Raw genomic sequence first — 27,497 nt, 5'->3', positions numbered from 1 at the left:
CATCTTGTTTGATTGCTGGAGCCACAGCAGCCATTTCCCTGACTTGTGGCTCAGGCTCCAGTGACCGTTCCCTGGACATCTGTTCTTCACTTGGCTGATGCTGGCAATGTGCCCATTTTCCTTGGGCTCTTTTAGATCCTGGCCAGCACTACTCTTACCCTACTCATACCCCCCCAAGAACTGATGATCTCCTTGCTTGTATTTTACTGTGCAAATACATGGCCCTTTTTTCCCCTGGCTGAGCTCTCATGTTTATATCCCTCATTTAGACCCATAAACATAGGGGAAAGGAAGCTACTCAATCAAAGATAATGACCAAGATACACACTAACTGCAAGGAGAGCACACATAAGGAGGACCATTTATCTTGCTCACATGAGGCTTTTGAGTGGTTAAAGGGGGTGGGAGTCTTTTAAGCATAATGGACAATAAATATATGAACCACAAGGATCTACATGAACTTGGTTATACCATTCGTGTTGGAGTAATGCTGAGTGCTGGCAAGTGCTCTAAATCAGAGGTCAGAGTGACAGGAATCCTGATCTCAGCTCTGTTTGCAAGCATACTAGATAATCGGGACAAACCATTTAAATTCTCTTCTGTGCTCTCAGTTAAGTCCAGCATATCTGTTATTCTTGCTTCAGGAAGAAATGTCAGGTTGACACTAAATGTCAACATCAATATAACTAGAGCAAATTAAAATGCATAAATCTGTGTGTTAGAGTGGGTGGTAAACTTGGATGATTGCTAACATTAGTCTCCTAAGGAGCAACCAAACCAGAACTGTAAATCTTTATCTCTTAAAGGGTCCCTAGGGCAGAATTGAGCAATCCTGGACCCAGTCATACACATTACGTTCAAACAGCTTCTCCAACTGTCCTCATGTGAAGACCTAAAGAAGTATTGTTAACGCCGGTTCAGTAAAGCATAATCAAAGATGTTGAAAGGATTACTATGTGCTTATGAAACAGATCTTGATTCTTAAATAGACAAACAGACATGTTTAAATATGCTTAACTTCCTGTGTGGGACAGCACAAATGAGACTGTGGAGGGATCCACAGTGTAATCAGCTACTGCTTTCTATGGGCACTGGTACAATTGCCTCGGGTACCTGCTCTTTCTGGCACCATTTCTATAAATTTAAGAATCCAAATCCCAGATGGATTCAAACTCATGATTGTAAGCTATTACGCTGTTGTTCTGAGAGTTAATGTCATTGTCTTGCCTACATTGTATTTGAGGTTCCATCAGTTCAATTCAAATTTTATTGAGTACCTACAATGTACAAGATAATATGCACTTGAATCCTGGCAACTGGGTCTTGATGACAAGGCTCAGATGGAAACTAGGCAGTTAGTTTTTCAGGTGAAGAATCATTGAGTTAAATCCACTCTTTACTTCATCAGGTGTTTATTGTGTATGTACTATAACTAGACTAATAAAGTCTAAAGACATTAAAATTATTCGAAGAATTTCATTTTTCCTCCCCCATTCTGCATGAACTGATAACCACAGCTTGTGATTCAGACACCCCCTTAAGGTGGAGTTGGCATGCCTGATAGCTTTGCTGAAGTAAGCAGAAGATTGTGTTTCCAAATTAAAAGCATGCAGGCAACTTTGCCTGTGTTTTCTTTTGGCACAGAGGAGATGCACCCCAGTTGTACTCTTGTGGCTTCAGAACAAAGCCTCAACACTCAGCTTATGGTAGTTTCTATGTATATTAAACACAATCTTTAAAGGTATGAAAACATTTCACAACTGTGCAGGTGAGGGAAAAGGTAACATTTTTTCTTGGGTATCCAAACTTCTAATGTCTATGTATAAACTGGGAATCTGGGATAGGAGGTGTTTCTAGGGGAGAGTCATTTAAAAGATGGAAAATTTTAGAAAGGAAGCACTCGAGCAATCTTTTTTTTAATGCTTATTTATTTTTTAGAGAGCAAGAGCAGGAGTGGGGGAAGGGCAGAGGGAGATGGGAACAGAGGATCCGAAGTGAGTTCTGTGTTGACAGCAGAGAGCCCAGTGCAGGGCTCAAACTCATCAACCATGAGATCATGACCTGAGCCAAAGTCAGCCGCCTAACCAAATGAGCTACCCAAGAACCACTAAGCAATATGCTTTTAAAATACAACTTGAAGTACTTGCACAAAGACAGAAATTAAGATGTAACAATGGAAAAACATTGAAGTTTTTAAATAGAAGTTTTAAAATCTTTTCAATCTTCAGTGATACTAAAAAGGCTAATTAAGAATAAGGAACATAATAAAAATTATAATAAAGATGCTGGGAAAATCAAGTGATATTAAAAGGGCCCGGGGATAATGTGACGATCACGGTCAACATTTGCCGAGGTGTTCTGTGTCTACATTTTGTGTTTAAGGGAAGAGTATAATAAACCTGTTAGGTGAAAAACTAGCCAGGAGACTTGACCTCAACATTAGCAATCCTGCATCTTACCGGCCATTAACAGCTCAGTTTCATAGAGTCCATGGTGGGCTCTCATGTCTCAGAATAGCGCTTCAGTTGAAGGGACAAGTTGATAGCCAAAGGTGGCCTTTGGTGGGATAGTAAGAAATGCTGGGGTGGGAGGGAGGCAGGGTTCTGTGCTGGTAGAAACTTAGGACAAAAGAATCAGGAGTTAGACATTTTTTATGTGTTTCTGCATTTCTTTTCTGCTGTGTGTGTGTTTGTTTTGTATTCTCTCTTGTGGGATCCTAATCATGACAAGTATGAAAAATCCTAAGTTACTGTTAGTACTGTTTATATTTGCCTCCTGGATCACGTTTACAGTTTTCCAACACTCCACAAAGGAATCTCTTTCTGTGTCTTACAGAAGTATGATTTTACTTCCTACCTCACCTGTTCTAGGAAAGTCCAAACAACCAGAGTTATACATCGTAGTACGGGAATTTGAAAAGCTTACACAACCTTGAAGAACTAACATGTTTGATAACCATTACGGAGCACAGGAGAGGATAATAGAGTGTGTGTGTGTGTGTGTGTGTGTGTGTGTGTGTGTGTGTGTGCGCGCGCGTGCACGCGTGCACACATTCTTCCTCTGTCACTTACATACACATCTGTGATGATTTTCTCCCCATGTGTAGCTTGTTTGTTCATTTCTTTAATGACATTTCTGCACAACACCTTTTCATGTTGATATAGTAAAATCCACCTTTTTAAACAGTTGATTCTTTTTGAGTATTAAGAAACCCTTCCCTATTTCGGTGTCAGATTATTTATCTAAATATTCTACTTAAACCTTTAAAGGTTGCTTTAGACATTTAATCCTGTGACGGATCTGAGTTTTTTCTTGGCTGATTTTTGTTTCCTTATGGATGATCACCTTTTCCGTTCTTATTTTGTAGTAGTTTTCTTCACTGCTGATTTGTCATGACATTTTTTGTCATATATCAAAATTTCTGATAAGTACAGATCCTCCTTCATTTGTACTACTCCACTGACTAATGTATCTTCCCCATATCAATGCTGCATTGCTATAATTAATATAATAATAATTTGCTTCATAGTTACTCTTAAAAACTTGTAGGTCAAGTTACCTTTGCTTAACCTACTTCACAATGTTCCTGGCTGGTCTCAACCCTTTACTCTTTATATGTTTTACAGTCGGTCTGCCAAATTTGCTGGAAAAAATCTTACTTAAATTTTATGTGCATTATATTAACCATGTAGATCAACTTGGGAAAACTGACATGTTCATAACATTATTTTGGTCTTTAGCACCATGTAATCTCTCTCCATTTATTTAGGTCTTTAAGATCATTCAGTAAATTTTAAAAATTTTGCATATATGTCTTGTATATCTTTTATTAGATTTATAACTAGGCATTATTTTATAATTTTTTGTTGCTGTTGTAAATAGTGTTTTTTAAATACATTTTCTAATTCCTTGTTGCTGATGTAAAGGAATACAGTTGACTTTTGCATATTGAACAACAAGATTTTGTTTTCCATGGTCTCTGATTCATTAATTTATGGATGCAAAGATCACCTGGAATTTCTCTGATGATAGAAATATACTTGCTTTAAAGTCTTGTTTTGCTTTTTCTGTGTCTATTACTTTGTTTTCTCTTTATTGAACTTAATACCTTTTCTTTCATGAGTTGGCTTTCATAAAAATTTCACTAATTCTTGGCTGGGTGTACATTCTTATACTTAAGATTCTGTGGTGGCCAGGCCTCTGAGTACTGTCACCTATTTTCTCCAGCATGTTTGTAGCTCAGCTGCAGAAAGTACTCAAGGCAATAAATGCTCTGCATTTGTCTAGGGTGTTGCCACACATGCAGGGTCCTACCCTGCACCCTCAAACTTAAATTTCTATAGCTTTTACTCACAGTAGAGTACAAAAGTTCCCATTTCTATCTGCCTGGCCTTGCACAAGGGGAAAAATAGGGAAGTATTAACCATCCCAATACTCCTCCTATGGGCCACTCCTTTACCACCTCTTAATCCAATCATCAATTTCCTCCAGGTTTGTAGTAGCCCTGAAGTGGTTTCCATCTTGTGCAGAACTCTCACTGACATGCATTTGGAGCCATGGTTTTCTTCATTGATCTAATCTCCTCTGCCTTTTACTTTTCCTGCATTTTACTGTTGACATTTCTTTGTTTGTTTCTTTCTTTCTAAGTAATCTCTCCACCCAACGTGGGGCTTGAACTCACGATCCCCAAGATCAAGAGTCATGTATTCTACTGACTGAGCCAGCCAAGCCCTGCTCTTTTTCAGACTTCTCACAAATTCTGGTCTAATTAAGGTACCTCTTCCTATTTCCAAGAATACTTAGAAAGTTTTAAGTTTTTTACTTTTCTGTCTTTCATTTCTGTGGGAAATTGAGGATATAATATATCCCTTGTCCTCCTTCTTGAATCAGGAGTTTCCTATTTATTTTCACCAACAAGTTTTTTGCACGAAGTATAATTCTGTCATACTAAAAATTACTTAAATTTTTTATTTGAAGTTATAACAATTAAAAATTCTGAGAATTATCTGATAATATCTGATTAAGAAATTACTCTGATAATGTTCCTATCTTCTAGTTTATTATTTATTTCTTATCTAGTTCCTATAGCAACTAAAATAGGTTTTTAAGTTTCTAATTATTGTGAATTTCTTGATCTGTCTCTTGAATTCTGTCAATTTTTTTTCACATATAAATACATGGATGTGTAGGCACATACACATTTATGATTCCTATGTTTCTAGCAAATTGACTCTTAGCACTTGTAAATGTCCATCTTTGTCTGGTAACATGTTTTGTCTTGAAGTCTATTTTAATATTAGCTTTTTTATGCTTAAATGGTATATTAATTTCCATCCATTCACTTTCAGTCTGTAGATAACTTCATACTTAACCTACATTCTTGTTAGACAGCAAATAGAGACACTTGGCTGGCTTAGTCAATAGAGCACATGACTCTTGATCCTGGGGCTATGAGTCCAAACCCAAATTGTATGTAGAGATTACTTAAAAATAAAATTAAAAAAATATGCTTAGTCAACTTACTGGTTTTTTAATGTTTATATTTATTTATTTTGAGAGAGAGAGAGAGAGAATATCCCAAGCAGACTCCATGCTGTAAGTGCAGAGCCTAATGTGGGGCTTGAAATCACTAACCATGAGATGATGAACTGAGCCAAAATCAAGAGTCAGACGCTGAACTAACTGAGCCTCCCAGGTGCCCTAGGCAATTTACTGTTAATAAAATTATTCACTAGATTTAAATCCACCAACTTGCTGTTTGTTTTCTCTTTGGCCCTTCTGTTCCTCTTTTGGGATGAATTGAATTTTTTTAGAATTTCCTTTTAGTTTCTTTATTATTTTTACAGCTATAAGGGTTTTTTTTAAGTGTTTCTTGTAGGTATTATTATATACACTCTTTTATAGTTAATATCGTGCTACTTCATGTAATCTGTAATAACCTTTCAACTATTTACTTCCACTGACTCATCTCCCCATTCTTTATGTTGTAGTTTTCATATTATTACAAAATTGGTTTTTACTTTAAATAATTACATGCATTTTAGGGGTGCCTGGGTAGCTTAGCCAGTTGAGCATCCGACTTTGGCTCAGGTCATGAAATTACAGTTTGTGAGGTCAGGCCCCGCATCAGGCTGGCTGCTGTCAGCATGGAGCCTGCTTTGGATCCTCTGTGCACCTGTCTCTCCCCTGCTTGGGCTCTTTCTCTCTCAAAAATAAGCAAACATTTTGGGGCACTCAGTCAGTTAAGCATCTGACTCTTGGTTTCAGCTCAGGTCATGATCTGACGGTAGATGAGATGGATCCCCTCATCGGGCTATGTGCTGACAGTGCAGAGCCTGCTTGGGATTCCCTCTCTCTCCCTCTGCTGTGCTCGTGTTCTCTCTCTCTCAAAATAAATGAATAAACTTTAGAAAAAACTTTTAAAAAATAATAATAATTACATTCATTTTAAATTAGGAGACAAACATTTAGAATTTTATATTTATCCTTATTGTTACCATTTCTGGTGTTTTTCATTCCTTCCAGAATATCCATGTTTCTATTTGTTGAATTTCCCTTCTGTTTGAAGAACTTGAGTTAGCACCCCTTATAATGCAAGCCCAGTGCTGTTCCTTATTACAAGTTTCAACTTCCCTCCAGTGTCAAGCTGCTAGTGGTAACTCTCTAGCGCTATGGGAAGGATTTTCTTTATTTTTGGTTTATTGTTATCTGCAGAATTGGTCTAACACAAGTTATTCTGCCTTTATTGAAAATTGTGAGATATTACTATAATTACTATGATTATCATTTTGTTATTTGATATGTTGATATTTTTCTTTATAAAAGCATTTTTATCAAACACCAGGGATGGCAATACAAACACTTAGTGTGTACCAGGTACCATTCCCAATGTTTTTCATGTTAGTCCATTAATACAATAACATATAAGGTGTGTATCTTTATGACTCAGTTTTTTAGATGATGAAACTGACGAACAGAGAAGTTAACAAACTTAACCAAGATTGTGTAACTAGTGGGTGACAGACTTAGGTTTTAATTCAGGTAAATATCTCTAAAATTGAGCTAGCCGGTGTCGAAAGCATGTTGTAAGACTAGAATTCTCATTCACTTCTCCTTCAGGCACAAATTAGCACCACATTTCTGGAAAACTATTTGCCATCATGTGTTAAGAGCTTTAACAGTATTCACCACCTTGGACCAATAATTCTGTTTCTGAGTTCTCAGCAAATAACTTGGATTGCAAAGATTTATACCAAAAGTGTTCTTCACAGGATTGTAAAAGTTGAATGCAATAAAAATCCAAAGATGGAAATAGGTGAACTGTTAAGTTGTACCCATAGGCTGGAATACTATATGAGCCAGTGACATAAGGTGAAGTTTTTAACAATACTATTTTTAAATCAAAATTCATTGGTAATATTTAATTTGTTCATAATCATGTTAAATGGCATACAGAAAAATGAAAGAAAAATCACCATAAGATTAATAATAATTATCAATGGTTGGTATAATTATCACTGATTTATATCCCCTATACAGTTTCACATCTCCCATTTTTAATAATCAGTGTTATTTCAGGGGCACCTGGGTGGCTCAGTGGGCTAAGTTTCTGATCCTTGATTTCAGCTCAGGTCATGTTCTGTGAGTCAAACCCCATGTTGGGCTCCACACTGTCAGCCCAGAGCCTGCTTGGGATTTTCTCTCCTTGTCTCTTTCCTTCCCCTGTTCACATGTGTGCCCCCCCACTCTCTCACTCTCTCTCTCTCTCTCTCTCTGTCAAAATAAATAAACTCTTAAAAAAAAGCATTTTAATAATCAGTGGTATTTTATGATTAGAAAATAGATATTTTTATAAACCTATGTTGATTATCTCCTAACTAGAACAATCTGAAAAATACTAATAGCATAAAATGTTTAAGCAGAGTATAAAAGAACAGAAAAAAAAATCATATTTTACATAAAATCTCCATGCATCTTAAACATTTTCTTTTTTAAAAAAAATTTTTTTAACGTTTATTTTTGAGACAGAGAGAGACAGAGCATGAACGGGGGAGGGTCAGAGAGAGGGAGACACAGAATCCGAAACAGGCTCCAGGCTCTGAGCTGTCAGCACAGAGCCGGACGCGGGGCTCGAACTCACGGACCGCGAGATCATGACCTGAGTCGAAGTCGGCCGCTTAACCGAATGAGCCACCCAGGCGCCCCTTAAACATTTTCTTAAGAATATTTTTAATGACTGAGTTCTAGCTTTAAGATTAAATAATAAAACAGCAATAAAAAATGTGTGCTATGCACTTAAAAAAATTTTTTTCCTGTCTTCACAATTGCCCAGCAAAAGTGTATTTTTAAAAAAATTTTTTTAATGGTCATTTATTTTTGAGAGAGAGAGAGCAAGAGTGGGGGAGAGGCAGAGAAAGAGGGAAACACAGAATCTGAAGTAGGCTCCAGGCTCTGAGTTGTCAGCACAGAGCCTGAAGCGGGGCTTGAACTCACAAACTGTGAGATCATGACCTAGCTGAAGTCAGACGCTTAACCAACTGAACCACCCAGGTGCCCCAGTAAAAGTGTATTTTATCATCACCACTTTAGGGAAGAAGATCCTAGAACCCAAAATAGATTAGCTGGTGAAAAGTGCAGTTCCACCACCAAATTTGAGGAAACTTATTTTTCCCATGAAACATATATGATAATAAAATCTCCATATCATTTTATTTCAGGTTTTGCATCTGCTCTTATTCTAAAAAGATCGAAGTTGGCTAGCCTACCAAAAATGATTATATTACATAAAGACATTGTCTATGTTCTTTATTGTATTCATTATCACCTCAGATATGGACTACACTTAAGACGCCCATCTCCCTCTATCACTGGAATTTTATCATGAAGCCTTCATGTCCTGAAGTACTACTGCATCCAGTAGTTTGATCAGCAGAGACTGAGCTGAGAATAAAGGGAATCATGGAGAAACTAGACCAGGTGATCCCACCCAGACCTTTCACCTACGTGAACACCACCACCAGTGCTGCACACAGCAGAGCCACCGTCCTTCACCCTCGAGATGCCTACTGCAGGGGGGATCAGCTAGACCTCCTTCTGGAGGTAAGGGGCCACTTGGGACACAGGAAGATGTATGGTGGGGATTTCCTGAGGCCGGGATGTCCTCCCCAGATCTGAAGGCAGGTGCTTCAGGAAAGGCGACAGACTTCAACAATGGCATCTTGTCAGCTTCGCCCTGGGAAGGCCGGGTATCTCTGTCTCTTCTGCTCATCCACCCCAGGGAAGGGGTGTCAGATCTCTGGAGGCAAGGAACCAAGGCTATGACAGGGCGATCTTCACAGGCCAGTTTGCCAGGGGCACCTGTCATGTCAATACTGATTGTGCCCTGGTTTTAAACTCAATCACTGAGCTATGTGCATACCTGGATACGCAGGAGCAAGTAGCCTTCCACTGTGTGAGACCTCAGCACATTTCCTGTGCTGCACTCACTCACATGCATTCCAAAAACAAGGATGTTTCTTATCTCAGCAAACAAGAATGGAGACTCTTCGAAAGGTAAATAATTATAGTCTGGAGACTACCTGGGAAAATATGGTAATGATTTCGCCTACATGTTGATCTAGTGAAAGTGCTAGGAGTATGTCCATTTTGGGACTCTATAAAGAGCCGTTTTAGAAAAGGTCTTTGAATTCATTTGGGGACAGTGTTTACTTTCCAGTAGTCCCCAATCCTTGTGAATATTTAACCCTTATCATTGAAACAAAAAGGTACATAAACAGAATAAAAACTTAAAAGGGAATCAGAAATATACATGTAAGTAAGTGCTCGAGTATATTCTTCTGTAAATTACCTTGCACATCTTCTGGGTATCTGCACCCCCTGGGCTAGTAAACAAAGAAAGGGAAATATAATCAGTGGCCTAGAGCTGTGGGTACAGTAGTCAATTCGTAGAATTAAGAAGTAACCGAAGCAGTAGATAATTAATGACTTGTGCTTAATACTAAGCCCATTTATTTTTCAATATTTATTTATTTATTGTGAGAGAGAGAGAATATACAGGGGAGGGGCAGAGAGAGAGGAAGAGCGGGAATCCCAGACTCCATGCTGTCATCACAGAGTCCAATGTGAGGCTCAATCCCATGGACAGCAAGATCATGACCTGAGCTGATATCAAAAAGTCAGACATTTAACCTACTGAGCTGCCCAGGTGCCAGTACTAAATCCATTTAAAGCGTTTCTTTCTTCAGGTGACTTGTTCATTGTTATCAGACCTGTTGGTACTCTGGGTATCAGGCTTCTCTGTGGTGGGCCAAGATATCAGTTACCCAAGTGAATGAATGATTGGAATCACTAGGCTATCGTAAACCTGTTTTAAGAAGTGGAACTCACCATTAATCTATTAATCGGCAACAAATTACCTGATCATCCAACACAGTAACCTTCAAATATCAAAATTCTCTCCCAATTTACACCTAGGTGTTTACCTCTCCACATCACCACCATCATCCCCTTCCCACATCACTAAGAACCTAAAAATAACCATCTAAAGGTTTGCAACCTACCATCTAAGAGTTAGTTCATTAAAACAAAGTTGGGGGAGGGTGCCTGGGCACCTTAGTCGGTTAAGGGTCCAATTCTTGATTTCAACTCAAGTCACGATCTCACCATTCATGAGTTTCGAAACCCACATCAGGGTCTGCGCTGATGGCACAAAGCCTGCTTGGGATTCTCTCTCCCTGTCTCTGCCCTCCCCCCACTTGTGTGTGTGCATGTGTGTGTGCATGCATTCTCTCTCTCTCAAAAATTAGAAAAAAGTTCATTACTGTTTCCCCTCTTGGTTTTTGCTGCCTTTCAAAACATTCTAACATATAAAATAGCACTTCCACACTTAGGTTTATTAATTTCTCTTCAATTTCTTTGACTGCAAATATCTGAAGAAATCTCTCTTTCAAATGATTTGAGGGAAAATCTTTTGTGTCTCTGTAAATTCAGCATTAACAGATTGATAATTGCTGGTAAACTTACACTGAAGTGTAAGTATGTACCTAAAAGAAGAGATGCCATTTTTTGAGATACCCAGGATACACAAATACGCTCCTGCCAGTTGAACATTAAACTATTTTTGTGGTTGGTGAATAGTCCCCAGTAGCCACTCAGATTCCCAGACTCCTCACAAACCACTGACTAATGGGTTAATACCTGGCGTATCTTGGACTCTACTCTAGCCTGCAATCTTATCCATGTGAACTGCCCAAGTGCCAAAACAAACTAGTTCTTAATTATTTTTTATGTTACTCTGCATTTCACTCAAAGGATTTATGAGTATTTTTTTTTTACTTCTGTTAAGTCTCCTTTTTTTACTGAAGTATAATTGACATGCACTTTGCTATTGTCTTCAGTATATGTCACAGTGATTTGAAATTTTTATATATTAAGAAATCCCCCATGATGTCCAGTTACCATCTGTCACCATGCAAAACTATTACAATGTAACATGTACGTTACACCCCCATGACTTATTTATGTTACAACTGGAAGTTTGTACCTTTTAATCACCTTCACCTATTTCACCTACACCCTAATCTCTCCCCACTCAGCTAACAGTTTCCCGTATCTGTGTGTCCTGCTTTGTTTTGTTCATTTGTTTTATTTTTTTAGATTCTGCATATAAGTGAAATTATAGGGCATTTATTTGTCTTCTCCTGTCAGACTTATTTCACTTAGCATAATACCCTGTAGGTTCATCCCTGCTATTATAAATGGCAAGATCTCATTCTTTTTTATGGTTCACTTGCATTCCATTGTGTGTGTGTGTGTGTGTGTGTGTGTGTATTTACAAAATGTATATGTGTGTGTATATATTTACATACACACCTTTTCTTTATACATTCACCTATTGGTAGGCCCTTAGCTTGCTTCCCTATCTTGGCTAGTGTAAATAATGCTGCAGTAAACATAGGGGTGCATATGACTTTTCAAATTCGTGTTCTTTTTTTTTTTTTTTTTTTTTTGACACAGAGAGAGACAGAGCATGAAAGGGGGAGGGGCAGAGAGAGAGGGAGACACAGAATCGGAAGCAGGCTCCAGGCTCCGAGCCATCAGCCCAGAGCCCGACGCGGGGCTCGAACTCACGGACTGCGAGATCGTGACCTGAGCTGAAGTCGGACGCTTAACCGACTGAGCCACCCAGGCGCCCCGTCGTGTTCTTGTTTTTTTCAAATAAATACCCCAAAGTGGAATTAGTGATTCTTCTGCTGTTTCTCCTTCTAATTTTTTTGAGAGGACTCCATACTGTTCTCCATAGTGGCTGCTTCAATTTACACTCCCACTAACACTGCACAGGGTTCCCTTTTCTCCACATCCTCATCAATCCTTGTTAGTTTTTGTATCTTTCATGATAACACTTCACAGCCATCAAATTGGCTCTCTCATTGTGGCTTTGATTTGCATTTGCCTATTGATTAATGATGTTGAGCATGTTATCATGTGTCTTTTAGACATCTCTATGTCTTCTGTGGAAAAACAAAATCTCTTCATGTCCTGTGCTCAATACCAGATTGTTGGGGGTAGGAGGAGTTACACTAACTTGTATAAGTTCTTTATATATATTGGATATTAACTACTTACAGGATTATGATTCCATTCAGTAGGTTGTTGTGTTGTTTAGTTGGTTTACTTGACTGTGCAAAAGCTTTTTAGTTGGACGTGATCCCATTTGTATGTATGAGCTTTTGTTGCCCTCGTCTTAGGAAATTGTTCCCTGAAAGTATTGCTAAAACCAGGGTCAAATTAGTTATGCCTTCTAGGAGTTTTATGGTTTCAGGTCTTAAATTCAAGTCTTTTAATATATTTTGTATTTGTTTTTGGATATGGTATCAGATAATGATGCAGTTTCATTCTTTTACATGTAGCTGTCCAGTTTTCCAAATGCCATCTATTTTTTTTCAGTTTTGTTTTTTTTAATTGATTTATTTATTTAAATAAAGTTAAGTTAGCTAACATACAGTGTACAATCAGTTTCAGGAGGAGAAACCAGTGATTCATCATTTCCATATAACACCCAGTGCTCATCCCAACAAGTGCCCTCCTTAATGCCCATTACCCATTTAGCCCATCCCCCCACCCATCTCCCCTCCAGCAACCTTCAGTTTGTTCTCTGTATTTGAGAGACTCTTATGGTTTCTCTCCTTCTCTGTTTTTATCTTATTTTCTCTTCCCTTCCCCTATGTCCATCTGTTTTGTTTCTTAAATTGCACATTTGAGTAAAATCGTGATATTTGTCTTTGACTGACTTAGTTCACTTAGCATAATATACTCTAGTTTGATCAACATTGTTGCAAATTACAAAATTACATTCTTTCTGATCACCCAGTAATATTCCATTGTGTATATGCATATTTACCAATCTTCTTTATCCATTCATCACTTGATGGCCATTTGAGCTCTTTCCATAATTTGGCTCTTACTGATGGTTCTATAAACATTGGGATGGATGTTCCCCTTTGAATTAGTATTTTTGTATCCTTTGGATAAATACCTAGTAGTGCAATTGCTGGGTCACAGGGTAGTTAAATCTTTAATTTTTTGAGGAAACTCAACGCTGTCTTGAAGAGTGGTTGCAACTTTGCATTTCCACCAACAGTGCAAAAGTGTTCTCCTTTCTCTGCATCCTCATCAACACTTGTTGTTTTCTGAGTTGTTCGTTTCAGCCATTTACATTCTGGTGTGAGGTGGTATCTCATTGAGGTTTTGATTTGTATTTCCCTGATGATGAGTGATGTTGAGCATCTTTTCATGTGTCAGCCATCTGGATGTCTTCTTTGCAAAAGTGTCTGTTCTTGTCTTCTGTCCCTTTCTTCACTGGATTATTTGATTTTTTGGGTGTTGAGTTTGATAAGTTCTTTATAGAATTTGGATACTAAGCCTTTATCCGATATGTCATTTGTAAATATCTTCTATTCCGTCAGTTGCCTTTAGGTTTTCTTGATTGTTTCCTTTGCGGTATAGAAGCTTTTTATCTTAATGAGGTCCCAATAGTTCATTTTTGCTTTTATTTCCCTTGCCTCCGCAGACAGGTCTATAAAGAAGTTCTTGCAGCCAAAGTCAGAGAGGTTACTGCCTGTTTTTTTGTGTAGGGTTTTGATGCCTCCTGTCTCACATTTGTGTCTTTCATCCATTTTGAATTTATTTTTGTGTATAGTGTAAAAATTTGGTCCAGATTCATTCTTCATGCTGCTCTCTAGTTTTCCCAGCACCGTTTGCTGAAGAGACTGTCTTTTTTCCATTGGATACTCTTACCTGCTTTATGAAAGACTAGTTGCCATATGTTTGTGGGTCCATTTCTGAGTTCTCTATAATGTTCCATTGATCTGTTTTTGTGTCAATACCATACTGCCTTAATGATTGCAACTTTATAATCAAGCTTTGAAATCTGGAATTGTGATGCTTCTAGCTTTGATATAGAAACAAACAACCAAAACAAACAAACAAACAAACAAAAAAAAAACCCCTGTGGAACAGATCAATGAAACTAAATGCTGGTTCTTTATTTTTGTTTTTTTTTTTTATGTTTGTTTATTTTTGAGAGAGTGAGTGTGCATGAGCAGGGGAGGAACAGAGCAAGAGGCAGACCCAGAATCTGAAGTAGGCTCCAGGTTCTGAGCTGTCAGCACAGAGCCTGACACGGGGTTCAAACCCACAAACCATGAGATCATGACCAAGCCAAAGTCAGATGCTTAATTGACTGAGCTACCCAGGCCTCCCAATGCTGGTTCTTTGAAAGAATAAACAAAATTAGTAACCCCTAGCCAGTCTTACCCAAAAGAAAAGAGAGAGTACCCAGATAGATCAAATCATGAATGAAAGAGATGTCACTACCAACACTACAGAATGCAAACAATTATAAGAGAATACTATGAAAAATTATATTCCAACAAACTGGGCAATCTGGAAGAAATGGACAAATTCCTAGTGACTCACAAACCACCAAAACTGAAACAGGAATAATTAGAAAATTTGAACAGAGTCATAACCAACAAGGAAATTGAAACAGTAATCAAAAATCTCCCAACAAACAAAAGTCCTGTGCCAGATGGGAATTCCCAGGGGAATTGTACCAGACAGTTAAAGAGAAGAGTTAATACTTGTTCTTCTCAAACTGTTCCAAAAAATAGAAATGGTAGGAAAGCTTCCAAACTCATTCTATGAAGACAGCATTACCTTGATTCCAAAACCAGAGACCCCACTAAAAAGGAGACTTACAGGTCAATATTCCTGATGAACCATTCTCAACAAGATCCTAGCAAATTGAATTCAACAGTACATTAAAAGAATTATTCACAGGGATGCCTGGGTGGCTCAGTTGGTTAAGCATCCACCTTCAGCTCAGATCATGATCTCACGGTTCATGAGTTCAAGCCCCGCATCAGGCTCTGTGCCGACAGCTCAGAGCCTGGAGCTTGCTTTGGATTCTGTGTCTCCCTCTCACTCTGCCTCTCTGCCTGCCTGCCTCTCTCTCTCTCTCTCTCTCTCTCTCTCTCTCTCTCTCTCTCAAAAATAAACATTAAAAAAAAAAACTCACCATGATCAAGTGGGATTTATTCCTGGCCCGCAGGACTGGTTCAGTAGTCACAAATCAGTCAACATAATATACCACGTTAATAAAAAGAAAGGATGAGAATCATAGGATTCTGTCAACAGATGCAGAAAAAGCATTTGACAAAATACAGCATCATTTCTTGATAAAAACTCTCAAGAGAGTAGGGATAGATGAAACACACTTCAACATGATAAAGGCCATATAAAAAAGATCCACAAGCTAATATCATCCTCGGTGGGGAAAAACTGAGAGCTTTCCCCCTAAGGTCAGGAACATGACAGGTAAGTCCACTATCACCACTGTTCAACATAGTACTGGAAGTCCTAGTATAGTCCTAGCCTCATACAAAAATAAAGAAATAAAACACATACGAATTAGCAAGGAAGAAGTCAAACTTTAACTCTTTGCAGATGACATGATCCGCTACACAGAAAACCCAAAGACACCACCCCAAACCTGCTAGATCTGATGTATGAATTCAGCAAAGTTGCAAGATAGATCAACATACAGAAATTGGTTACATTTCTATACACCAAACATGAAGCAGCAGAAAGAGAAATCAAGAAATTGATCCCATTTACAATTCCAAAAATAATTATATACCTAGGAATAAACCTAACCAAAGAGGTAAAAGATCTGTATGCTGAAAACTATGGAAAGCATATGAAAGAAATTGAAGGAGACACAAAGAAATGGAGAACATTCCATGCTCCTGGATAGGAAGAACAAATATTGTTAAAATGTCAATACTACCCAAAGCAATCTACACGTTCAATGCAATCCCTATCAAAATAACACAAGCATTCTTCACAGAGCTAGAACAAACAATTCTAAAATTTGTATGGAACCAGAAAAGACCCCGAAGAGCTAAAGTAATCTTAAAAAAGGAAACCTAGTACCATATATTGAAGAGACTGTGTTTTCCCCATTGCATATTCTTGGCTCTGTTCTCATACACGAATTGACCACATGAGTGTGGGTTTATTCCTGGTATCTCTATTCTACTCTATTGATCTATGTGTTGTTTTGTGCCAGTAACATACTGTTTTGATTACTACAGTTTTGTAGTATAGTTTGAAATCAGACTATGATACCTCCAGCTTTGGTCTTTTTTCTCAACATTGCTTTCACAGTTCAGGGTCTTTTGTGGTAACAAACAAATTTTAGGAATATGTGTTCTGGTTCTTTAAAAACTATTCATATTTTGAGTAGTGTTGCATTGAATCTGTACATGGCCTTGAGTAGTATGGACGTTTTAACAATATTCTATCGTGAGCATGCTATATTTTTCCATACGGTTTTGTCATCTTTAATTTCTTTTATCAGTTTCTTACGTTTTCAGTTGATAGGTTTTAAATCTCCTTTGTTAAATTTATTCTTAAGTATTTTATTCTTTTTGATACAAGTATAATTGGAATTGTTTTCTTAATTTGTCTTTCTGCTACTTTGTTATTAGTGTATAGAAAGAACAGATTTCTGAATATTGATTATGTATTTTGTAACTTTACTGAATTTATGTTAATTAAATCAGTTTGGTGAAGCTTTCATGGTTACCTGTGTATAGTATTATGTTATCTCCAAATAGTAATAGTTCTTACCAATTTGGATGACATTTATTTCTTGTTTGATTGCTGTACAAGGACTTCCAATACTATGTTGAATAAAAGTGATGAGAGTGGACATTATTGTCTTGTTCCTGATCTTAGAGGAAAAGCTTTCAGCTTTTCTCTTTTGAGTATGGTGTTAGCTGTGGGTTTGTCGTATATTGCCTTTCTTACGTAGAGATCTGTTCTTTCTATATTCACTTTAAGAGTTCATGTCATAGATGTATATTGAGTTTGGTCAAGATGCATCTATTAAAGGTGATCTTAGGATTTTTATCCTAGTTTGGTAACACGGTATATCACATTGATTAATTTGCAGATACTGAACTTTCCTTGAATTCCTGGAATAAATCCCAGTCAATTGTGCTATATGATCTTTTTAATGTATTGTTGAATTTTATTTGTTAATATTCTGTTAAAGATTTTTTTCATCTAAGTTGATCATGAATATTGGCCTGTAATGGGGTGTGTGTGTGTGTGTGTGTGTGTGTGTGCGCGCGCGCGCGCGCGTGTGCATGTGCGCGCAGTGTCTTTGCCTAGTTTTGCTATCAGGGTAGTGCTGGCCTCGTGAAATAGTTTGAAAGCATTGCTTTCTTTATAATTTCTTGGAATAGTTTGGGAAAACTAGGTATTAACTTTTCTTTAGATGTTGATTAGAATTCACCTGTAAAGCTGTCTGGTCCTGGACCCTTGGTTTTTGAAAATTTTTAAATTACTGACTCACTTTCATTTCCTGTAATGGCCTATTCTGATTTTCTATTTCTTTATGATGCAGAGTTAGAAAGCTGTTCATTTCTTCTAGGTTTTCCAAATTTTTGGCATGTGACTGTTCATAGTAATCTTTTAGGATACTTTATATCTGTAGTATCATTTTGTAAGCTCTCCTCTTTCATTTCAGGATTTCATGTTCTCTTGTTTTTATTGATGAATCTGGCTTGACATTTATTGATTATCTTTTCAAAGAATGAACTTTAATCCATTGATCTTTTCTATTTTTTTTTCAGTCTGTTTCATTTATTTCCATTCTGACCTTTATTACATCTTTTCTCCTAACTTTAGGCTTTGTTCTTTTTCTCTAGTTTCTTCAGGTATAAAGCTGGATTGTTAATTTGGGATTTTTGTTTGCTTGCTTGCTTACTTGCTATATTACTATAGCAATTACAATTACTCTCTTAGAGTAATATTACTATTACTCTCTTAGAATTGCTTTTGCTGTATCCCACAAATTTAGTAGAGTTGTGTTTCCATTTTCATTTGTCTCATGGTATTTTTATTTCCCCTTTGATTTTGTTTTAATCCATCAGTTGTTTAGTAACATGTTTAATAAATGTGTTTAGTTTTTTCCAGGTCTTCTTGTAATCGATAAATAGTTTCATACTGTTGTGATTGGAAAAGATGCTTGTTTTGATGTCACTCTTCTTGAAGTTAATGAGACCTATCCTGGAGAATGTTCCATGTGCATCTTTAAAAAAATGGGTGTTCTGGAGTTTTTGAATGAGATGTTCTATGGATATCTATAATGTGTCATTTAAGGCCACTGTTCCTTATTGGTTTTCTGTCTGGATGTTCTACCCATCAATGAAAGTGTGAAGTATTTAAGTCTCCTACTATTAGTCTATTACTATCAATTTCCCCCTATGTATTTAAATATTTGCTTTATGTAGTTAGATGCTTCAATGTTGGGTTGCATGAATAGTACAAACATTATATCCCTTCCTTGGATTCACTCCTTTATCATTATGTGATACCTCCTTTGTCTTTTGTTACAGTTTCTGTTTTAAAGTCTGTTTTGTCTGATATGAGTATTTTATACTATCTTTGTATTTTCATTTGCATGGAATATCTTATTTTCCTTCACTTTCAGCCTGTGTGTCTTTAGATCTGAAGTGAGTTTTTGTAGGCAGCTTAAAAATGGTCTTATTTTTTATCTGTTTTGCCACCCTATGCCTTCTTTTTTCTTAGAAGTGTTTTATTTTAAATGTATTTAATATGAACATGACTATGCAGATTTTCCATTTCATCTTTTGTTGATTTGGTTTTATTTTTGAAAGAATTGATCCATTTCATCTAAGTTTTGAAAATTTCTGGCATACATTTTTATTGTAATATTGATTTGGTACTTTTTAAATGTCTGCAGAATCTTTGGTAAAATCTTATTTTTCATTTCTAACATTGGTAATTTGTGCTTTCTTTTTTCTCCATTGAAGCACTCCATTTAAATTTGAAGTAATTACTGGTAGGTATGTACTTATTGCTATTTTGTTCATTGCTTTCTGGTTCTTTCTGTGTTTCCTCCATTCCTTTCTTCTTCTTCTCTTCCCTTTTGGTTTATTTTCTTTTTTTTAATTATTATTATTTTTTGGCTTATTTTCTTTACAGTTATATTTGGATTCCTTTCTCTTTTGTGCATCTATTGTAGGTTTTTGGTTTATGGATACCATAAGGTTCATATATATATACATACACACACACACACACATATATATATACATATACATGTATACATATATATGTATATATATATATGTATATATATATGTATATATATATACATATATATATATACATATATATATATATATATGTATATATATATATATATATATATTTAAGCTGTTAGTTCAAGTTCAAATGCATTCTAAAGTACTACTTTTTTGTTCCCCCCATCTGTTTTTTTTTTTTTTTGATGTCTTATTTTACATCTTTTTATCTTGTGTATCCCTTAAATACTTATTGTAGTTATAGTGGCTTAACCTGTTTTTGTGTTTAACTTTCATTAGTTCCTTAAGTGACTCTTTAGTACCTTTACTGCCTATTTGCCTTTACTAATGAAATTCTCTCTCTCTCTCTCTCTCTCTCTCTCTCTCTCTCTCTCTCTCTCACACACACACACACACACACACACAGATAGGACCTACTGTTTTCTCTTTATCATTTCTTGTAAGTCCAGTCTAGTGGTGATTAACTTCTTCAGTTTTTGCTAGTCCAGGAAACTCCGTATTTCCTCCAATTCTGAATGATAACCTTGTTAGGTAGAGTATCCTTATTGTAAGTTTTTCCTTTTAGCACTCCAACTATATCCTTCCACTCTCTTCTGGCCTACTAAGTTTCTGCTAAAAATCAGCTGATAACCTTATGGGGTTTCTATGTATATGGTTATCCTTCTCTTCCTGATTTAAGATCCTCTTTTTACCTTTAACTTTTGCCGTTTTGATTGGCATACTATGTCTTGGTATGAATCTCTTTGGATTCAACTTGTTTGGGACTCTGTGCTTCCTGGACCTGGATGTCTATTTCCTTCTCCAGCTTAGGGAAGTTTTTAGCCATTACTTATTCAAAAGAGTCTTTCTGCCCATTTCCTTCTCTCTCTTCTTCTGGGATCCTTATAATGTAAATGTTAGTATGCTTAATGTTATCCCATGGCTACCTTAAACTATCCTTATATTTTTTATATTTTTAATTTGTTTCAGTGTTTGTGTCATTCAGTTTGGGTGATTTTCACTATTCTGTCTTCCAGATTGCTATCCCATTCTTCTGTTGTATATACTCTACTGCTGATTTACTCTAGTTTATTTTCCATTTCAGTTTGTATTCTTTGGCTCTGCTTTTTTTATATTTTCTAACTCTTACAGTTCTCCATTCTTCCATTTTGTTGATCATTATAACCATTACTTATCTCTGTTTTATTAAGGTTTTGGGGTAGGGGTTATTTTGTTTTTTCATTTGGGACATAATTCTTAGCTCCTCATTTTGCTTCACTCTTTTTTTTTTTTCTATGAAATAGGCAGAATAATCATGTCTCTCAGTCTTAACAGTGTGGCCTTGTGCAGGAGCATCCCCTGTGTAAACTGTGTGCCTGGTGGCTTTGGTAGAATGACTGGCGCTGGAGCAGGCATGGGTCGTGAGGTTCTAGGGTGTACTGTGCTGGGGCCACCCTGCTAAGACAGCTGGACCTGGAGTGGGCCTGGGCCAGGAGATCCTGTCACACACAGTCCCTTACAAGATGGCTGAGTCTGGAGTGGGTGCATGCCAGGGGTTCCTGGTGTATATCATGCCAGGGCAGTCTAGGCCACCTTGGCAGGATGGCTGGGTAAAGCATGGCCTGGAGAAATCCTGTGGCGTGCCACTCTGGGGCCCCTTGGCAGGACAGTTGGAGCTGGGGAGGGCACAAACTGGGGGTTGCAGGGTGGGGTGGTTCTTCTAGGGGCAGCTGGAGCTGTTGTGAACTAGGAGCACAGGACTTGCTTGGGGCAGCCCTAGTAAGCTGGCTAGAGCACTTGAACTCTGCTCCCATCAATGCTATTAAGATGGAAGGAGAATGCAAAAAATGGCACTTACCAGCATCTCCAGCCCCAGAAAGCGTTTCAGTAGCTCCTTGTCTATTTAGCAGATGATCTAGGATTAGTTAATGCATTTTCTTCACTTATAAACTAGTTGCCTTTTAAGTAGCTGGTTTTTGCTGTGCCCTTAGATAGGGAAGTCTGTATGTGGGCCCCTCCATGAGGTTGTTGCATTGGGAATGAGGCTCCTATTGTTACCATGCTCCCATCTTTTTACCCTTCTCCATGTAGTCCCTCTATCATTTGTCATGCAGAAGCTGTTCAATCAGCCCTCACTTTTTCAGGAGGAATTGCTGTATATGTAATTGTAGATTTGGTGTGTCCATGGGAGAAGGTGAGTTCAGGGTCTTCCTATGCTGCCGTTCTGTACCCTCTGTTCAAAGAATTTAGTTTGATGATGGCATTTAAGGTGCTGTGACAGAATGTAGCAAACTTGGGGGTAAAGAGGGATAGAATGATAAAATAATTGAGTTTTTATTACTAAGCAAGAATTGGTAACTTTCATAGAAAGGCAAATAAATGCTTAAATTTTACCCAGCGTGTTCTTTTTCTTGGGGAGACAGGGAAGGGGAGAAAACATGTTCTCTATAATGAACATTAATGGGCATCACTTAGAAAATTCATATCAGAAAAAAATTTTACTAAAAAAAAACTATGACATTTAAAAGATGATGTTTCAATAGGCTTTTTCCCCTCCCTCATGACCTATTAAGAGGATACTTAGAAAACATAATAGATTCTTAATAAATGCTGATGAATAAGGTGATATTTCGAAGATCCTATCTTGCTGATTCTTTGGCAGAAAAAACAGTTCAAATGAAAAAGAAATGTGAGTTTGGAATGGCATCCACAATCCCGGGTGGACATGTCTGGAAAGACACATGGAATCCTGTCTCTTGTAGTTTGGCTCCAATCAAAATGAAAGAATGCCTAAGAGGAAATTTTATATATCTAATGAGAGATTCCACAATCTGCCAGTGGATGGAATATTTCAAAAACAGTATCAGCAGTATGCCACAGTCTAAGCTACTATTTATATCTCTTAAAGAAATTACTTTTATTTCAAGGTAGCAATAAGAAATGCCTCTTCTTCATATTTCTTAATCACAACATACCCAAACTTTTCCAGACATCCTTCCCTTTCCTTTAAAACAATATGTTTATCTGACTGGAAGGGAGCAAGTATAGAAAAGGTTTATTACATTCCTATCCCTGCAGAATACATGCCTCAGTTTGTATCCAGCATGCTCAGAAAATTGTTAACAGAGCTAAAAATACCATAAGATATTGCCCATTTTCTACAGTTGGGATGATGCTTAAGAGTGTGGATTTTAGATCCTGTTGCCCTGGAAGCAAAATTTGACTTCTCCATGTCCTACCTGGATAATCTGATGCAATTTACATAACTAGTGTCCCCCTCAGTTTCTTCATCTGTAAAATGCAGATGAAAATAGTACCCACCTGGTAAAATGAAGTATTATATACAATGCATTTAGAATTGTTTGTTACATAGTGAAGTTCTCTTTAGTATAAGCTATCATCACTGTATCATTACATGAAAAGAGAGATGCCAGGAGCAAGGTGATGACTTTGCATCAGTTAGAATTAGGCACAAAAAAAACACATGCTTTTAAGTATTATCATATATAAACTTTGCCTCTTAGGAGCCATGACCTTTGGCATGTTACTTATTGTCAGTGCGTCATTTTCCTCATCGATCAACTCCACATGATACTACCTGGTAGTTATAAATACTAAAAGAGATAATAGTTATAAAATTTTTAACACGTTGCAAGGCACACAGACACATAGAAAGTGCCTAGAAAACTTCAATGCAGTTATCTAACATCCAGGTTGGGGCTAGAATCCAGTGGCTAGAATCTTAGTCCCGGTCTCTATTTACTAAACCAAGGATGCACAAAAAGTAATTCAGAACTCACTAGTAGATCTTAGCACTCTTACCTATAAAACTGTTACTGTCTGCCCATTGTGTCCTGGGTCCTGGCTGTCATCACTGGGGACAGTGCACCTCATGTGGCTCCATTATGGCCTTTCTGGAATGATGCCACTCTTGTGATCTCAAACTTAGAAGGCAAGCTTATCCTCCCATTATAAAATCAGTTAGGGCCTTGGCTCCAAGCAGTATGTAGAATTCCCACCAGAAGGGGAGAGTTTTAAATTGTGACCTCCGAACTCCTCCATACCTCAGTTTTGTGGTAATCTTTAAACAATTAAGGGTCTGGTGGTAATCTCTAGCATCACATTCAGTACCAGTGGATCTCTTAGGTTATAGAAAGTACTGAATTACTGAGTTACCTCCTTCTTTGCCTAATCTTTTAAATTGTAGCAAAATGTGTGTTACACATTTTGTTAAAAGTTAAATTTTACAGCATGCTTTGGGCAAGGATATTGAAGTAAATTAGCAGCAGAATGAAGACAATGATACTTCCATTTTCATTCAACTAATGCTCCAGTGTCTTCATTTTCAAACCCCCTGGGTTAAAACTTTAAATGTAGCCCTTTACTTCAAAGATGGCACTTGTTACAAAGCATTAATAATCCTCTTATATATATTTTCCTCAGAAGTTCTAACTACAAAGCAGCTGGCCCCGATAGTCTGATAAAGGTCTAATTTATGGGATGAAAAATTGAAGGACATCATTTTATTCTGTTCATATTACATTTTCATAGGTTCTAAGATTGGGTAGACTGTTTTCACAAGAATTGGGAGGAAGTTCAAATTCAAGTGCAGATTCTGTCACTAGCTGTATAATCTTGAGCAGGTCATTTCATCTCTTGGTTTTCTATAACATGGTAGTTGTGTGTGTGTGTGTGTGTGTGTGTAGACACAGTAGTTCCCCCCTCACCCCCTTTTATCTATGGTTTCACTTTCCACAGTTGGAGTTACTCACAATCACCTGTGGTCTGGAAGCAGAAGATAATTCTCCTGACATATTGTCAGAAGGTCAGTAGTAGCCAAAGGCCATGTCACAGCACTTACATCATTCGCCTCATTTCATCTCATCATGTAGGCGTTTTATCATCTCAAATCATCACAAGAAAAGAAAAAGGATGAGTGCAGTACAACAAGATCTTTTGAGAGAGAGAGAGATCACATTTATCTAACTTTATTCCAGTATATTATAATTATTCTCCTTTTTATTGTTCATCTCTTACTGTGCCTAATTTATAAATTGAACTTTGTCAAAGGAATGTATGTATAGGAAAAAACCTAGTATATATACGGTTCAGTGCTATCTGCAGTTTCAGGCACCCACTGTGGGTCTTGGAATGTATTCTTAATGGCTAAGGGGGACATGTGTGTGGAAAGGAGGAGCACGCTTTGAGGTGAATGAATGTATAAATCCAAATAAGTGCTTTGTAAACTATGAAGCCCTTCACAAATGGATAGTAAAACCATTATTATAGATGACATGCTCAATCCCATTCTAAGAATAGGTAAAGGAAATGCAGAAGCAGAGAATATAATTCCAGTCTTAAGGAAACAGAGTATTAGGTTTATTTGGTTTTTGAAATGTATACTTCAATTAGTACTTTCTCTATCCTCAAATAAGCTTAATCTACAGCTCACAAAATGTACAAAAATAATACCTTAAAAATTAACTACATCACACTCCAGTGAAGTTACTTGAATTTTTTCCATCCCCAATTTGCTTTTGCATGGCTCTACAAGGGAGCATGTATAATTTCTTATCTGCGTAGCACTTTTGATTCAAACAGTCTTCAAAGCTATTCTTTCAGTTGAACCAGTAATAAATCAGTCATGATTAACTTATGATAAACACCAAACCTTTTCTTCTGTCTTTATGATCTTTATAATTTTACACTTCTTTGATTTTGGGGATTACCTGTCATCAGCGCTGAAGTCAATGGATCTGCCTGAGGCTGGAAAATTTCAACACTAACTTGCTGTGGACTTGGATGAGAATATCAACATTCAGTGGCAAAAACATGGTTATCCCTTGATTGGATCATTGGCCTATTCAGTGAAAGAAATTGAGTACATTGCCAGAGTCATTGACAAAACTGGAGGAGATAAACACACCGTCATTGTTATTTCTCTGGGCCAGCATTTCATACCCTTCCCCACTGATGTTTTTATTTGAAGGGCCCTCAATGTCCACCAAGCTGTTCAGCATCATCTTCTGAGAAGCCCAGACACTATGGTTATCATAAAGGCAGAAAACATCAGGGAGATAAACACCGATGTGGAAAGATTTAGTGATTTTCATGGTTACATCCAGTATCTTGCCATTAAGGACATTTTTTAAGATCTCTATGTGGGCATCATTGATGTCTGATATAACAATTGCATATAGCAAAATAGTGTCCACCCACCTCAATCTGTAGTCAGAAATCAAATTAATATATTGTTAAACTGTATTTGCTAGCTAACATCTCTGAAATTTATTCACTTAATTAAAAACATTTATGAAGTATTCGCTGTCCTGTCAGATGCTGTATTTGGCTCTGCACTCCCAATCAGCATGAAATAATCTACACTATGGCTAATCCATAAACCACCAATTCAACCAAATCAGTTCTTTCTAATTGGGCTTCTACTTAAGAGAAAAAAAAATTTAATGCTCATGAAAGGGACCTACACTTCTTGATAAGAGTCCTGCCACTCTTCACAAATGGGAAGTCAATACTTCTAATGGCAAGAATGTGGAGAAATGGTTAAAATTTCTGATTCATGGACATTCAGTGCAATAAAGTCATAAAATATTTGGAGAAAGTCCCATTTTCTTCTTTCTACCGTGAAAGACCAACTCAAGATGATTGCCAAGTGGCAAGAGAAGTCTTGTGAGGTAATTCACCATGTCCTCCTAGAAGAGCAGAATTCCAAGTGAGGTCCCCTGGATACTAAAATCCTTTGACTTTTCTCTCCTTTTAAGAACTCCCACTGCTAGGAGCTAGCCTGATTTGATAGAATTTATCCTCCAGGAATATAGAATAGCAGGTGAAAGCACAGTGCCCTAGCATTCAAGAAGCTGAGCTGCAGTCCTTTTGTCAACAGTAATTTTACAACTTTGGACAACTTCAGCTCTCTGGGCCTATTTCCCAGATAAAGGAGTTGGTCCAAGATTTGTGATTTTCAAACCTTGCTCTGTACAAATCTGGGTGCTATGGGTGGTCCTTCAGGTACTGCTTGGAGGAACAGGACTTAGGTGCCTGGTGGGCAGGATACAAGTTCTGCTACGCCATTTCAGCCAGCATATCAGCCATGTTAACCTATATGTGTGCTGGACTTCTGGGAAGGTTTTGATTTGAAAAGGCTCCACTACTTAAAACTGTTTGAAAACCAGTAATCAAAACACTGGTTTCTGTAACCTACACATGGAGGTTTAACATTTTAATCTCTCACTTGGACTTTAACAGACCTTCCCAAAACGTAATCATTTAAATCATTTAAAAATTTAAAATTTAAAATCATTTTAAAAAATAATGATTGATAGAATTTCAGTTAGAAGGGGAAATATCATTATCATAAAAACAATCTGGCATCATATTCTTCCTTAATTTTTCACTCCAAACCATGCCCACATACTTCTGGGCCTCTGACCTACTCTTGCTACTTCTAGGAAAGAACAATTATAGTAGAAACATCATAAATCTATTTATCCAGTTTCCTCTGGGTAAAGGATAATAAATTTTTACTTATTTGCCCAGGAACAAGGGTTCACAGTTCAGTGCCCAGTACACATTCAGATGGTCAAAAATTTTATCCATCATGCGCCAGGAACTATTCTAGTCTGTAGTGATAAAGTGGTCACAAAGGCAAATGAATTCTCTGCCATGAAAGAATTTACGTTATAAGAATAATGTAGATATAAAATAATTCTGACCTGCTAAAGTAGTATAAACAAAGTATATAATGTTATGTAATGCACAATGATGGCATGATGGTGATGGAGGTGACAAGTAGAGTTAGAG

General features: G+C 37.2%; 1 protein-coding gene across 1 annotated transcript; it reads left to right on the top strand.

Moving 5' to 3' along the window:
• Window positions 1–421: 421 nt before the first annotated feature.
• NXPE4 (neurexophilin and PC-esterase domain family member 4) lies at window positions 422–25,951 on the top strand. The gene is given in 8 exon segments (XM_042905961.1): window positions 422–520; window positions 8,830–9,151; window positions 9,154–9,300; window positions 9,303–9,552; window positions 16,320–16,337; window positions 20,506–20,541; window positions 22,316–22,548; window positions 25,419–25,951. Coding segments are annotated over 8 exon segments (1,638 nt in total).
• The last annotated feature ends 1,546 nt before the right edge of the window (window positions 25,952–27,497 follow it).

Source organism: Panthera leo, chromosome D1 (genome assembly GCF_018350215.1).
Source record: "Panthera leo isolate Ple1 chromosome D1, P.leo_Ple1_pat1.1, whole genome shotgun sequence".
Taxonomy (NCBI): Eukaryota; Metazoa; Chordata; class Mammalia; order Carnivora; family Felidae; genus Panthera; species Panthera leo.
The sequence above is the reverse complement of the archived record's forward strand: the minus strand, read 5'-3'. Positions and strand labels throughout refer to the sequence as shown.